The following is a 15794-nucleotide window of genomic DNA, read 5'->3' as shown; positions in this document are numbered from 1 at the left end:
AACATTGGTATCATCAGTGAAAATAACCAGGCAAACACTGTTTTAGGTGATACAAAGCTCATTCATATATACCAGGAAGAACAGAGACTTCATTATTAAACATGGTGGCCACTACTTAAGCAGGATCCTAGCATGCACACAGAGAGATAGAATAGTTAGTTATGGGAGCTCCAGTGCTAGGCACGTTACGGAGCCTCGTAGGGAAACAGTGTTCAGGGCCAGAAAGAAAGCCAATGTGCACTCTGGGACAGCCGAGGGGCTTCATCCAAAATGTGGAGGAGGCATTCCTTACAGTTGTTAACCATGCAGTCTGCAGTTTTCTGTAAGTTGTGGCTCGCATCGGCGCCACTGGGTTCGTAGGCCGTCCTCGGTTCAAATTGATGACTGGCAGAAGTAGTGAAGGCTGCTGGCCTCATTACATATTGAAGCAACAGCCTGAAGACAGCAACTGCAGCCAAAGGTGCCTTCAGCTGTTGATGAACAGAGGCCAGCTCCTCCTGCATCTGCACACAGCATGCGCACACATTCTGTCAATCCCAGCACTACTAAGAAAACATAGAAAAATCTAAATGAGTAACTAGCTGCTGTGCAGGTGTGTAGCAGGCGACAGTCGGAAAAGGTGACTTATAGTTTAATGTGGACTCCGAAATGTTTTGTTTTCAAATTTGCCTTGCTTCCTTTGATTATGATCCCAAATCCGCAATCTCAGATGAAAAAACTGAGGAATGGCACAGTATAATACAAGAAATCAGCGATTGAAAGTGAGTGTATGAAATAACTTGTTGATATGTGAAGAAAGACTTCAGTACATTTTACGCGGAGAACTCTCAGAAAGTTCTGTGCAAAATGGATGCTCCATTTGTTGAATGCCGACCAAAAGAAAACACAAAATCTCTAAGCAATGTGTTAACTATTATAAAACAAATCCAATTTATTCTGTTGTCAAATTGTTAGTGCTGGTAAGATGTGGAGCCACCACTTAACACCAGCAATGAGGGAGAAAAAAAAAAAAATGTGCCTTACACAAAATAATGAAATCGCCCAAAAACTAGACTCAAAAATTTGACTGTAAAATAAAACAACTTTTTCTCATCCCTCGGTACAACATGTGTTGTCAGTAGTCAAAACTTGTAGAAATAGATCACTAGTTGAGCTTTGAGGAGATGCAAATCAGTTCTCTAATCTGCATTGAGAGCAGCTCAGATTCATTGAAGATTGCTGATTTGGGATTATCTTCAAGAGAAGCAAGGCACATTTGAATCCTGCTGCCTGTTTTTTAGCTGTTAGTTATAGACGGCTAGGCTCCTGATAAATCTTCTCTGAGTTGGACTAATATACATAGGTGAAATGAAATGTATATCAAACTGCTATGTGGGTGGTGACCTGTGTTTTCAGGGATACAAGGGTAAAATATACACAACTCTTCAGAATTACTTGGATGGGGAAAAGAGAGTATGAGAGGAGGAGATGTGGCACCCTCTGACTGCCATTTATTTCCACACGCAAAATTCTGGAAAAAGTTGTGTGTCCAGTGGATATTGCGCCATCCATAGATGGGTGCATACAGACCTTTAAGAATCGGACATCAGGGATGAAAACATTGGACCCAGAACATTTACCCAAAAAAGTCCTATGTTGTTCTCTGTTTAAATACCTGATCTAGAAAAATATAAATACTGTAATACTTGCTGCTGTTTCTTACTTGGTGAAATGGAAATTGTGTAGGGTCTTGTTCTGTGCATTGATTACCAGTTGTTGCAGTATTTGACTATACCTTCATTAGCAGACAAAGTAGTGTGAAAATAGAGGTGAAATAGGTAATGTAAGAGCAACAGCAAGTAAATACAAACTATGCTCTGATGAGAAGTGTAGATATAGAATGATTCAGCTCAACAAAGTAAAAGGGAGTAAGTGAAATGCCCTTAATTTGTTCTTCAGTATTTGAAAAGAAAAATGAAAAAAAAACTGTTTCACTAATGTTGTTAGCCAACAAAGGAGAAAGACACCACCAAGAATTTGAATTTAAGTGAAATTACTGTTTGAAGTGGAACGGGAAAAAACTGTTAAGACACTGTGCGAGAATGCAAGCTTTATTGGCAGAGTTTACATACCTTATTAGCAGCCAATACTGTTAGGAGCTTCCCTCGATGCAAATTAGCAAACTGATTTGCTTCTTCTCAAAGCTTAGCTTGTGGTCTCTTCTTACCAGTTTCAGCTTTTACATGACACGTTATACCTAGAGCCAAGAAAAAATTTATTCACTTAAGGACAATTTTTGGGCCTGCTGTTTGCCAGTTCAAATTTTATTGATATATAATCATCATCAGCTAATTGCAAACAAATCAGTGTGTGACAAGCCATAGATGTCACAAGAAACCAACCAAAGCAAAGGTATACCTTCTTGCACTCAGTGTTAAAAGTTACTAAAACATATTATTAAAAATTAACTCTAGACATAGAAATAGAATAAATATTCCCTCTAAGTGAGCAAGGGTATAATGAAAACATGAAAAATATCTCAGAACCAATAATGTAAAGATTTAAACAGTATACTAATGTAAATTGACATACTAGTGCAGGTGCTATTGTGGAACCTTTTCTATTGCATGTATACTGTGACTAAAATTATCAGCGAAAGCTTACCATAAATTGAGAAAAAAAGGAAAAAAAAACTGCACATCCAGTAATGAAAGTGTACCATCACAGGCTCCAACTAGTGTATATGTAAAATTGCAGATTGTTAGCAGTGTGTCCAAGAGTGGTACCAATGTCGTCAGAAATGTAATTATCGTCAGCTGGTTATTGTTACGTTATACAGCAGTTCAGCCATGATTGACAGCAGTGCAGCTATGATTGAATCAGTGAAGTTCTATGAACATCTTAAGAGTGGAACAGGGAAACCGCAGTTGTTAATTGTGTCTTCGTGGACATACAAAAGTATGAATCACTTAACAGCTAGGTTAAATCACTGAAATCTGGATGATAGAGGGACTGCAATGACTACAAGTTTTTGAAGAGATATGAAGTGCTAGCGTTGAGAGGAATAATGAAATTAATACAACCCGTTACTGAAGAAGGCAAGCGTAACTACTTTGTTCATAATGAAGAACTATACGAGGTTCATGTAATGACTGGCCATGGTGGATGCAACTGATTGCTAATATACTTAGTCAAAGAACCATAATATAATGTACAGAGATGTCCGGATTTATCTTAGCTTATGTGAGCCATGTTTACAAAAACAGTCAGAAGAAAGGAATATTAGTGAAATCAGTGCTGTTCAAAGAGTTAAATTCCAAATATCAAGCTGATCTCGTAAACTTCCAATCGCAATCGGATGGGGACTATAAATTTGTAATGGTTTAGCAATACTTTATCACTAAATTCATTGTTCTCAGGCCACTGTAGTACGAAACAGCTTAACGTTGTTAAGTGCTCCCACATTGTTGCAGTCAGACAATAGTCAAGAGTTCATTAACAAAATAATGAGTGCTTAACTGAACTATTACCTAATGTTAAGATTGTGCACAGTAAACCTGGACACAGCTACAGCCATAGCCATAGCCCAGGCAACATAGACTGAGCAAATAAAGACAGAAAATATGCTACCTACATTCATGCAGCAGCACAACACCATTGAGTTGGGGCTGTGCACTAAGGTTTGTGCAGTTAATGAAGAACAGTGCTGCACATTTTGGAATTAAGCAATGTTTGTATGTGCTCCTAATCATGGTTTGTCTTCATAAAGTCTACCTCCTGAAGCATTGGTGAACATTCACTCTGAGGACAACTTTGAAAATATAATTAATCAAGTGAGTGTTGGCAGCAAGAAAGGGATTGGAACTTTTTAGGATAATTATCGTAGCAAATTGTCGGTGCAAGAGGATGACATACCAACAGGAACAGAGGTTGAGAACAGAGAGCAAGTGTTTATTGCAGACTGTAATGAATGCTACCTGACTGGTTTAGGCGAGTCCGCTCGTACTGTTAAAAAACAAAGAACTAAGGTGTAAAAGTGCTTAGAAGAGCAATCGTAAAGAATGCAACCGTGCTCAAATTGTCATTTTCCACAGTGGAAAATGACTGTATGGTGAGCTTTCCAGTTCCTGACTTTGATTGAGCAAGAGGAGATGTAAGGTTGATCTTGAGTGTTTCTCTAGAGACAACTGTTGATGGCTTGTACTGAATCAGGATGAGAGATGAGGTGCTGAGCCAGCCTTACCCAAGGTAATAAATTGATTGTTTCTAAATATTTCAAGAAGGGACAATACAATACTTAACTGTGACGACGACTGCAACATTATTTTGTTTTCAGGTCCCAGTTCAGTACTTGCACTCTCAGAATAATCTCGGAGGAGGTTGTTCCAGCAGTGAAAATTATTGCCCTGTGGACAGTTGCAATGTCTGTCAACAGGGAGTGGCCAGGGATTCTTTAAATGCAACTGCCAGTACAAATGTCAGACTTGGCTATGGTTTTGCAAAGAGAAAAAGTGCTATACAACTCTTTAAGTGCCATGGCGCATGACCATGGTGCAATAAATGAATTTTATGTGTGATATGACTAAGTTTTCAAATTGCAGTTCATAAAATGCAGCTTTCGAAATGTGACTGTTTTGTTATTGCAACCATCTTTCACATTCATAATCTCCTGGCAGTACAGGTATACCTAACGAATGTGGATTCTATGGCAAAACTGGAATTGATAGTCCACTTTCACTAAAGTGGTCATTGAAGGTTCACCATCACCTGTGATGGTATACCTTTCCTGAAACACCCACGTCTATTATATCACATATTGAAGCATATATTTATCCTATTACTCCATCTAGAGCATATTTTTTTAATGTGCTTCAATAACTTTCAACACACAATTCATGAAGCTATGTATGTTTTGGCTTGTTATTCATAACAGACATATACAGTTTGTTACTCTTTGTTTACAATTAGCTGACGAAAAGTTATAACTGTGCCTACACATCTGACAGCACCTCTTGAGCATGGATACCTGTTGTTCTTTTGATGTTGAGTGGTTTTGATGAAGCTGTATTATATTATTGGCGTATTGATGAGACATGCCATGATATGTAAATAATATAATGTTCACAAGTATTAGGCTATAATACCTCAAGTATAATTGGTTGCACTATATGCATTTCTGATTGTTTCATGCTTGTATGCTGTATACAGATAGTCTGATGATTTTTAACCACAACTGGTAGTGACAACAAAGGACACAGCTGCTTGTCATACATTTTACAAAATGTTTCACAGCTGTTGGCAATAGCATTCCAAAAAAGTAACTTTTTATCTACTCCTTTTGCTTTACAGTGTTAGGTTGAAAAATAAAGTATACACAAGTTACATTATGTTTATTGAAATCACACATTACATTTAGTTATATTATTGAAGAAAAAGAACATTAACACCAATGCTTTTAAATTAAATCATGTAAAGAAGAAATTATTCAGCATTTTTTCAAAAGAAAGTGTTGTCATAACTTCAATGTTCTTTTTGGAGACATAATGCTACTGAACCCTCAAGGCATCACTATAGTGTGAAAACAACTGGCTGGAGTCTATATTTAAACATGGAATACAAACTGCCTTGACAATTTCCACATTTCCTATTGGCATGAAAAGTTTTTGTGCCAAATTAGGAAAGGATTTGCATCCCTTCAGAATATGTTAACTTGTAAGACCTGCTATTCGGGCTATAGGCATAAGGAGAACATTGAGAGAAGCATTCAGTAAGTCTGAAATTAAATTTTGGCAACTGATCTAACTAAAAACTCTAAGAGGTTTTGATCTTACATAAAATCAGTATCCAGTTCAAAATCCTGCGAGAAGAGCAAAATGCTAATTTCGGTCTTCCGAAATTACTTCACTGTGGAAGAGTGTAAAGCAGTCCCTGCTTTTGATCACTGTAAGGACAGTAGAATAACATATATTGAGACAGTCAATGGCGGAATAGAAAAGCATCTACGATCTCTTAGTAGTGGAAAGGCATCAGGACCAGGTGAGATACCTGCAAGATTCAACAAGGTTATGCAAAAGAACTTACTCCCCTTCTAGGAGCAGTTCATTGTAGATCGCAGGAGCAATGAAGAGTATCTCCTTTTTCCGGGAAGGATCATAGGAGAGATACAAATACAGGTAATTAAGGTCTATACTGTGGACACCAGTATAGATTTGCAGAATGACCTACAGAGGAACAATCAATGGTGTAGAGTCTAGAGTTGACCCTGAAAGTAAGTAAATGTAACACATTGCACATACATAGGGAAAAAAATCCATTACTGTTCAACTATACTATTGATGATAAATTTCTGGAAACAGTAACTACTGTAAAATATCTAGTGGTAGCTGTCAAGAGTGACTTTAAGTGGAATGATCACATAAAAAAAGTAGTAGGGAAAGCAGATGCCAGACTAAGATTTGTGGGACGAATTTTAAGGACATGCAACTAATCCACAAAGGTTGGAGGTTTACAAGACACTTGTTTCACACATTCTAGAGTATTGTTCATCAGTCTGAGATCCTTACCAGCTAGGACTGATAGAAAAGATAGGAAGATCTTATGAAGAATGGCATGTTTCATCATGGGTTTGTTCTGTTGGCATGAGAGCTTTATAGAGATGCTCAGCAAACTCCAGTTACAGACGTTGCAAGAGGAGTTACACATCGCAGAGAAGTTTACTATTAAAATATCAAGAAAGAATCTTCCAGGAAGAGTCAGACAACAATTACTTTCTCCCACAAACATCTCGTGAAGTGACCACAATGAGAAAATTCGGGAAATTAGAACTAATATGCAGGCTTACCAACAGTCGTTCTTTCCTTCCACCATTCCCAAGTGGAACAGAGAAGGGGGTATCAGTCAGTTGTACCAGAAGCACCCTCCCCCACACATCACTAGGTGGCTTGCAGAGTATGTTGTAGATGTAGATTTAAGGTAGGTTGGTGGCAGCTGCTGAGGTGACTTGGATTCAACTGAGAAATTGCACACACACACACACACACACACACACACACACACACACACACACACACACACACACACACCTACACCTACACCCCTTTCCCCTTATAACACATTCATCCATGTCACTTTTTGCCAATAAACACTGTAGTCAAATTTTGCCATGGTTTGTGTCACTTGGGCCTTAAACTGACTGGCGGTAGCAGGAGTGGTGAACATCAGTATCAAAAATGTTTGAAGCAAAACTGTGTTACGTTTCTGGAACCAAGAAAGTTGCACCTAAGCAGCCAATTGTCAAATTTGTGTAAGCTGAGCCTTCGCTCGAAGCTGAATAAAATTGATCATAATTCTGTATGATGGTCTTCTGTAGTTTGAAATAAGGTGGGGGATAAAGTTAGTAGGTAGTATATAGTGTGGTGTAAGATAGTGAAAAAGCCACCTATTTATCTGTTAAACTGGCAGTTGATGGCAAAAAAATATTGCAGTGAACTATAGCAATTATGGTGTAAGTTTTTACCATCTTACACCGTCTGCCAATCATTTGCAATCTTAATTGACATTTCATATAATCTTTCATTTTCTTTTCAGAGACAAACTGGGTCCAGTGAAATTGAACCGGTACAAAGATGACTTGTTGTTTTATATGTTTTATACAAACATTGGTGATGTGGCACAGTTGGCTGCAGCAACAGAGTTGTAAGTATTGTTGTTGTCATAAGAGTTATCTATTGTAAAGTAGTTGATTAGGAGACCAGAACATTTTTTTAACAAAATTCTTCTTTTGATTTTGTATTATTTTAAATTAATAAGAACCACCACACTGTTATGTTACTGTGTGTGTGTGTGTGTGTGTGTGTGTGTGTGTGTGTGTGTATTTAAACACTTCATAATGTTTTGTGCCATACCGCATCTGCTGTAACAAGTGAAGTGTTTTAACCTGAACATTGCATACCCTTTAAATGAGTCCATCTCTTAATCCACCAGCCAATATCCTTTTAAATACAATCAATTCTTAAGCAGGTATTGAGAGCGGTGAAGTTTAAAGAGCTTTGTAATTGCAATAATTTCAGTCATATTGCAATTTTTGAGATTAGCATTATCCTGAAATATGGTAATTGATAAAAAAATATTTTACTGATTACTGTCTACATACAGTTTTCCAATTTTCAGCACTATATATGAACTTTAGATTGATAATGGTAGTTATAGCTGGATCTCCACAAAGACTAATAACTTTTACGTGAAACAGTATTTGATTGAAAATATCCAAATTGACACCTGGGACAAAAATTTTCAGGCATATTCACTGTAGTTCTGCAGATTGTCGGTAACCATGTGTTGGCAGGCTAGTCTCTAGTAAAAGAGTTCAATGAAATGTTCTGTTAGCACCATACCAGTTCTGCAGTGTTAGGAAAAACCAGTGTCCACTGTTAACAGAAAATCTGTCTATACTGTCTTGAGTTAAGTAGACTCCATCATTATCTTGCAGATTTTTTGACAATGTGACAGTGTACTAGGTAGGACACAGCTATTGTCAGTGCCTTGTCCTTTATGCACCATCAAATAATGAATAGTCATTCAGTACTCTGCAGACAGGAGCAATTACCCATTGTCACCACAAACAATAACACTGGATACCCTATCAGTCGTGGAAATGTTATGGCTTTGAGGAAATATTGCCTGTGAGCATTTAATGAGTTCCTCCCTCTACTTACTGTTTTCCTTCAATTTACGATGACCAGACAGTGGATATACTGTTTGAGCTCAATCATATTCCACTAGTGCAATTAGACAGTGGATATTGATGAGTCGGTTGTGGTGGCCAATTTGTACAATAGTTATTTCTTTCTTGTCATTTATAATAATACAAGGTTATAGTCTCTCTTTGTTGATACACCTAGCTTTTTGGTGCAGAGATTCACATTGGACTCTCACATGGGAGAAGTGAAGTTCAAAATTCTGCCCAGATATCCTACTGTGGTTTCTCTAATTGATTAAGGTGAGTGCCGCGATGGTTCCTTTTCAAAAGGACATCACTATTTTCCTTCCTGATCCTCGTCCAGTCCCATCTTCTGCATGGTTTCTAATTACCTTGCTGTTGACAGGATGTTAAACCCTTCCCTTCATTCCTTTATGTGTGCGACCTCCAGTTGAACACAGAATGCTTCTCTTTATGGCAGTACTTCTGGCTGAGCCTTGTGTGTGTAAATTTCTGAATAAAATTTCATTTGTCCCATATTCAAAGTTGGCTGTAACACACTTTCTGTTACAAAGTGTGTTGTGACTCAAGAAGCACTCTATCAGTCTGAATTTTGACCTTCACTCTTCTAAGGCCATTTAATGTGTGACATCATGTAGCCATGAGGATAGTTTTACATAGCTGCTATGTGAATTTTATTTTAAAGATCCTGCTCTTTCAAGGTGATGCAATTTTCACAAACAATATGATATAATAAAGTTCCCATTTGTGATTTTCCATAAGTGATTACTGTCAGTTTTTGACTTGATTGTATAATATATTTCCAACAGATAACAGTAACACACTACAAATATATTTAATTTTTGTCTCGGTGTGGTGAAATTAATTGTAGAACTAACGTTACTATTTTGATTATTGTAGGTACAACAGGGAGTGGCGGTATCACACAGAAGAGAAGGTTTGGATTACACAAGCACCAGGAATGGGAGCTGTTGAAAAGACTTCGACATACGAACGTGGTACATATTTCTTTTTTGATGCACAAAATTGGCGAAAAGTGGCTAAGGAATTTCACCTTGACTACAATAAGCTGGAGGGCAGACCTCAAATGCCATCAACGATTAATCAGTCCCAAACTGTCATGTAATTTCATTTTATAAATATATATTTTTGAATAAAATATGCAAAAATAGTAATATATGTGGACACTGTAAGTATGCAAGAGAAAATGAAGTAAGAGGCACAGCAAAAGCGGATTTCTATTTTCTGAGTGCGTTTTTATCTTTTAATGTCACATTCTACATGATTCGTCGGGTGTGGCTCTCAGCGTAACATTGCCAGAAGTGTACTGTGTAATACATAATTGTATGTACAAGAGTAGTGATCTGCAGACTGGTATCATGTTCAACAAAAGGAAGAAAGGACTTATTTTCCTTCAGTTATGTTGTCAATATTTTGATTAGTTCAGTTTTGTATGTTTTGTTTTATTTCATTTCTTAATTGTGTTGTTTGTATGAGAACCTGTTTACAACATTCATGTATATGTACATATTGTATGTCGAGCTGTCTCTAAAATTTGAGACAGCCAGAATCGTGAACTTATTATATGCGTTTAAATGGTTATTGTTATGAAGAATCCTGAATATTTTATTTTTCCCTTGTAACAAAGATTTTTTTTACATATCTTTACTGTAACTTCTACTTATGTGACTGACCTGCTTTAATCAAGCTAATATCTGAAACACAAGCAGAGACAGTAGTCATGTGCTTTTAGATTTGGATTGTGCACATGATACTCTTCAAGTTCTACTGTAACATCTGACTCTCTTCCTCATTGTTGCTAAATACATTCTTTGTCTGTGCCTGATGAACTATAAATTTTATTTGTCAATCCAAAATGTATGTGGAGGGCCTTCATTTTGACATAATAGTAAAATTTCACTTCTAATTTATTGTTTCTCATCACAGTGGAAATAATATTTAGTTTGTGTCCCTTCCAAAGCCTACTTTTGAAGCAGATTTTCAAAAACCACTCAGGTACAAAACATCTTTAATTATTCAGTTTTGATGACTTTGCCTGGAAGAATATGTGCTGTTCTATTATGACAATATTATGAAAAGGAAAGATTGCTACTCCCTGTATCAAGGAGACGTTGAATCGCAGACATACACAACAGACTACCATACTTGTTAAACTTTTGGCCAAAAGGCCTTTTTCTAAAGTAAAAACACCATGCAAGCACAACTTGCATATGCAAATGATGATTGTGGCAACTGAAGCCTCAGTGGCCAGACACAGTGGTCGCCTGCATGCGGGCGCCTTACTTTAAAGGAAGGCCTTTTGGCCAAAATCAAAATCTTTTCATTGTGTATGTCTGCATCTCAACAGCTCCTCTATATGCTGAGTAGCAATCTTTCCTTTGCATAATATTCTCATTATTCCATCCTGGATTTTTCATTGTTTGCTGTTCTAGAATTGTTCACTACTGTTAGTGATGGTATTTTTCACTTCTTACCTGTGGTAATTTAATTTTTTTTTTTTCCGTGGATTGTAATGCATTCAGTTGTTTGTAAAGCTCAGTACAAAAATGAGGTAACAGTTGCTTAAAATATCAGTCAAGTCACTTTCATATCTTTACATGCAGAATTTATTCCTGTAAATTGAGTGCTCGCTCTTTGCACCACAACCACCACCACCACCACCAACAACAACAACAACAACAACAACAACAACAACGCAGTGCTCTGTTGCCTTACTAAGGACTCAGTGGTGCACATGTCATCTTACACTTCCCAATGAGAGGGAAGACAGTGTCACCATGTTTGTGAATTATACGGCTGTGTAACAGTATTCTGCCATGCTACTATATTTATGAAATATTTATTTGAGATGGAAAAAACCCTGTCAAATTTTACATATTTGTGCAAAGAAAAGTGCCTAAAATGGGCCACTGCTCTGCATACTCAGCCTGCTCCACACACTCAGTCTTTTCTACATGGCACAATAATAGCAAGGAGATCTTAAACTGTCTTGATATATCAGTAATGGGGTTATCCTACACAAAACCATTTTAGCTTGCAGGTTAACAATGTGGATATATTCAACACGGAAAATACCTACACTGTGAAAAGTTTTTCGTGTACAATGCCACCATCCATACCATGGAAATATGGTGGTAAACATTTGGTGACAAAACTAAAGTGCCTGTTTTTTAATGTAAGATACAATATATATGTTCATAAACTACAGGTAATGAAGTAAATGCTCACTCTTGACAACCACCTCAAACCGTGAAGTTTCAACTAGTAAAAAAATCTACAAAAAAAATATACCAGTATTTAACTATTGGAAGTTATAGTGAGGCTATTGTTATTGAAATACTGCAGCTTGTTGTAGCTGCTCTCTCTCTCTCTCTCTCTCTCTCTCTCTCTCTCTCTCTCTCTCTCTCTCTCTCTCTCCCCCCCCCCTCCCCCCTCTTTTCTACCCCCATCCCTCTCTCACATTATCTGTAACAGTATCTCTCTCTTGACTGCAACTGTTGTCTTTTTGATTTTTATGTCTGGTTATGGTAATTATGTTAAATTATCTTGAACATCCGTAATTATGTGATGAGTGTTTAATACAGATAAAAGAATTTTTGTTATATGGGATGTTTTGTGTGATGTGGATTTATTGTGTTGTTACTTATGTGTATTATGTCTGTCACAGGTAGTTTACCTGTAACTGTGGAGTTACTGATCTCTTCCCATTGGCTATCATTATTTTCATTGGCTTACTTTTTTTCCCTATGACCTATCTTGCACATCTAGTACTAAACAGCTATGTGGGTTTATTCTCAGACCATTTTTAATGTTTAATAAATACATTTGCATATGGCGGTTGAACTATTGTGAGATTATACAATTTGCACACTTTTTATTTTTGTCTTAAATACTCCAATGTAGCAGGCGCAAAGGATTATTATTGGACAGTGTGTGGTGTTTAACAGTGTTCTGTGCAAAAAAAAATTGAATGAAGAAGCAGTTTCCAATCCATCAGTCACCATCTACACCGCCTGGTGGAGGCACTTGCAAATTTGTCTAAAAGGAACTTTGGTGGATGCATGTGTGTTAAGAATAGCAAATGGTCATGAGGGAGGTGAAGCTACTCCTCACTTCATGTGGCAAACCTTATTTATTGTGAAACTTACTCAGAAAAGTATTTTGCATCCCTCTAGAAATAGCAAAAAAGTGTGCAAATAGTACTGGTGACACTCCTTATTAAATTTGAATGTTGAAGACTGTTTCATTTAATGTGAAGATTAATTAGGATGCACATGTGATGTCTAAAATATGCATTAGGTAAAAAGGTTATGCTATTGATATAATGGTACCAATGGATTATTGAAGTGACCTAACTTTTGTCATGTACGTTAAAAATTTTGTTACTATTCATCAGATGACTGTATTAGGCATTGATCCCTCTTTGATCATGTTATTTGTAGTGCATTCTTTTGCCAACTCAGTGTTCTTGTGTTATCAGTTTAGTGAATGCTTCCTGTGTTGTTATGTGCTTATGTTAGCTGTTGTCAGTTGATCATTGACAATAAGTTACACATCACAATATAAAACATTACTTGTAATAAATCTGTTGAATCCTATAATCATAACGGGTAGACTAAGTAATTATGATTGTTTCTAGTCGTGGTATGTAGTTACAATATCCATTACAGTACTGCAAATCAAAAAGACAACAGAGAAGTGGTTATCTACGAAGGAGCATAGGAATCAGTGTTAAGTTTATTTGGAAAATAATGAGATACACAGGATTCTTGCCACCAGCAACATAACTTCATTGGATTCATTATATAGAGTTTGAAGTTTTCAGTTACAGCTTGAATTGTGTGTCTGAAATAATGCTTATAATGCCACACACTATTACCACTCAAAAATGTTTAGGTTTATGTTTAGGTTTACGTTGGCCATCAACAGTGTTCACTAATTTGTGTCAATAGTGTTGATAGTTCACTGCAAAATTGTTGCGTAATTTTATGTCAACCAGTCCTTAAATTTTGTAAGAATCTGGGCAATGATTTTCTGTACTTCAGACACACATTATGAAGAAATTAGTCACTCTCAAAGTCAGAGTCATGTGTTATCTTTATTTGGTTTATACACACTGGTGTTAACATAAGTGATACATAACTTGTATAAAAGAAATTACATGACCCAGTTTCATTCTCAATAAATAATTACGATTTTTAAAGAAAACTAATTGACCACAAAAAGAACTGTGCAAGTTGTGACAAGTTTGTACAAGCCCTATTAGATTTCTACAGGGATGTTGACACTTTGATAGTAAGTTTTCAATATTAAAATAGTCACTCAAACAAGTATGTAACTCAAAGTGTCAATTTTCAGTGACAATTGTAAAATGTTTTACTGCAACACTCTTACTTGTGAAAAGCATCAACATGAAAGGTGAAGACATATTCTTCTCATCATCTCCATTCTATCATTCAAGCTAGAATGGGTGATGTATTGAGTAATAGTGGCAGACAGTGATTTTGTAGAGTGTAGTTATGAAGAAAGTGACAGAGGTGCACCAAAATGCATGGGGACTATAATGGGGAAAAATACAGTATTTGAACTAGAACATCATGACAGTTTCTCTGCAAACATAGATCAAAAAGGTAGATAAGGACAAAATGAATGTAAAAATAATTGTGTAAGTTTAATAACATACACTTCATTGTTAGAAATCTGCTGTGCACAGTATTTGGTGAACAGTAAATTACCAAAATTTATATGTTTTTAGTAAATACAAATATTTTTTAAAATGGACGTTTTGTTTCTTGTATCATACCATTCACAAAGTTCTTAAGTGCTGGAGGCAACCTCTTTTGAAGTTATTAAATGTCCACGATGTGAATGTGTAAAACACGAATTTCCTATTTTTGCCTCATGGTCAGTATAGGTTGCAGATAGACCAATGTTTTACAGTATCCTCAAAACGCACTGATTGCAAGATGATGTTAAAATTGGGAATAATATCCTATAAATGAAAGAGTGCTATTATCAGTAGAGGGAATATTCGTGATACATCAGAAAACTTGATTTGAATCGTGGAGAGAGGGGTTTGAATGTATTTTAGTTAGCAGGGCAATGGAACACCTGATAGAAAGGCTAGCTCTTGTTTACCAAAAGAGTACTGACAAGCTACTACTCTATGCTAGTGGGGCATTGATGTAAGCACGAGATATGACATTTACCTAGTCAAGTGCCTCCACAGTAGTGATAAAAACACTCCACATCTTCTCACCTGTGACCATCGGCAGATAAATAGCTGTGAACAGGTAAGATATGATATGAACAACTGTTGTCGCATTTTTTTGCTGACAGTTTGGTAATGACATAATGTTCGCCACCTCCAAGCCCATGTTCTTTGTCCAGCATATCGAGGACATCTTAAAATGCGTTCGGGGTCCGTTCTTATAAAGACCACCTCCGCCACACAGTCGGCGGCGCTCCAGGTGTGCGACCGACTAGGGGACATCCCAGTGTCCATTGTCCCGCATCTGGCACTGAATAGGACGCAGGGGGTTATTTTTCATCGGGACCTCCTGCTGCAATCTGATGAGAAGCTCAGGGCCAACCTGGAGTGCCAAGGCATGCATTTCGTCCGGCGAGTCCAGCACAGCCCCAAAGACCGTAGCATCGACACCGGGGCCTTTATCCTCCCTTTAGAGGTGGACGTTCTCCCGGAGAAGGTAAAGATGTTGTGCTACCGGTGCGATGTGTGACCTTACGTCCCGCCTCCTATGCGCTGCTTTCGGTGTTTGCGCTTCGGGCACATGTCGTCATGGTGTGAGGCTGAGCCCCTTTGTGGCGATTGTGGACGTCCTCTTCGTGAGGAACATACATGCACCCCACCACCTCGGTGCGTCAGTTGTCCTGGCCTTCACTCGCCTAGATCTTTCAACTGTCCCGCGTATCAGAAGGAGAAGAAGATTCAGGAAATAAAAACTTTGGACCGTCTCTCTTATTCTGAGGCCAGGAAGAAGTATAACTGCCTCCATCCCGTGACGTTGACGACTTCATTTGCCTCAGTTGTGTCCACTCCTTCCACAGTATCCTC

General features: G+C 37.4%; 1 protein-coding gene across 3 annotated transcripts in view; it reads left to right on the top strand.

The window, feature by feature from the left end:
- Positions 1 to 14500, top strand: part of LOC126298498 (CCR4-NOT transcription complex subunit 2) — a 137251-nt gene extending 122751 nt beyond the window's left edge. For all 3 annotated transcript variants that reach the window (XM_049989835.1, XM_049989836.1, XM_049989837.1), the window contains exons 7-8: positions 7567 to 7674; positions 9599 to 14500. In XM_049989835.1, coding sequence (XP_049845792.1) covers positions 7567 to 7674; positions 9599 to 9824 — 334 coding nt within the window. In that variant the 3' untranslated portion in view covers positions 9825 to 14500. The remainder of the gene's footprint in view (positions 1 to 7566; positions 7675 to 9598) is intronic.
- Positions 14501 to 15794: the final 1294 nt, after the last annotated feature.

Source organism: Schistocerca gregaria, chromosome X, assembly GCF_023897955.1.
Source record: "Schistocerca gregaria isolate iqSchGreg1 chromosome X, iqSchGreg1.2, whole genome shotgun sequence".
NCBI lineage: Eukaryota > Metazoa > Arthropoda > Insecta > Orthoptera > Acrididae > Schistocerca > Schistocerca gregaria.
Note: the sequence above shows the minus strand (reverse complement) of the source record. Positions and strands in the feature narration are given on the sequence as shown.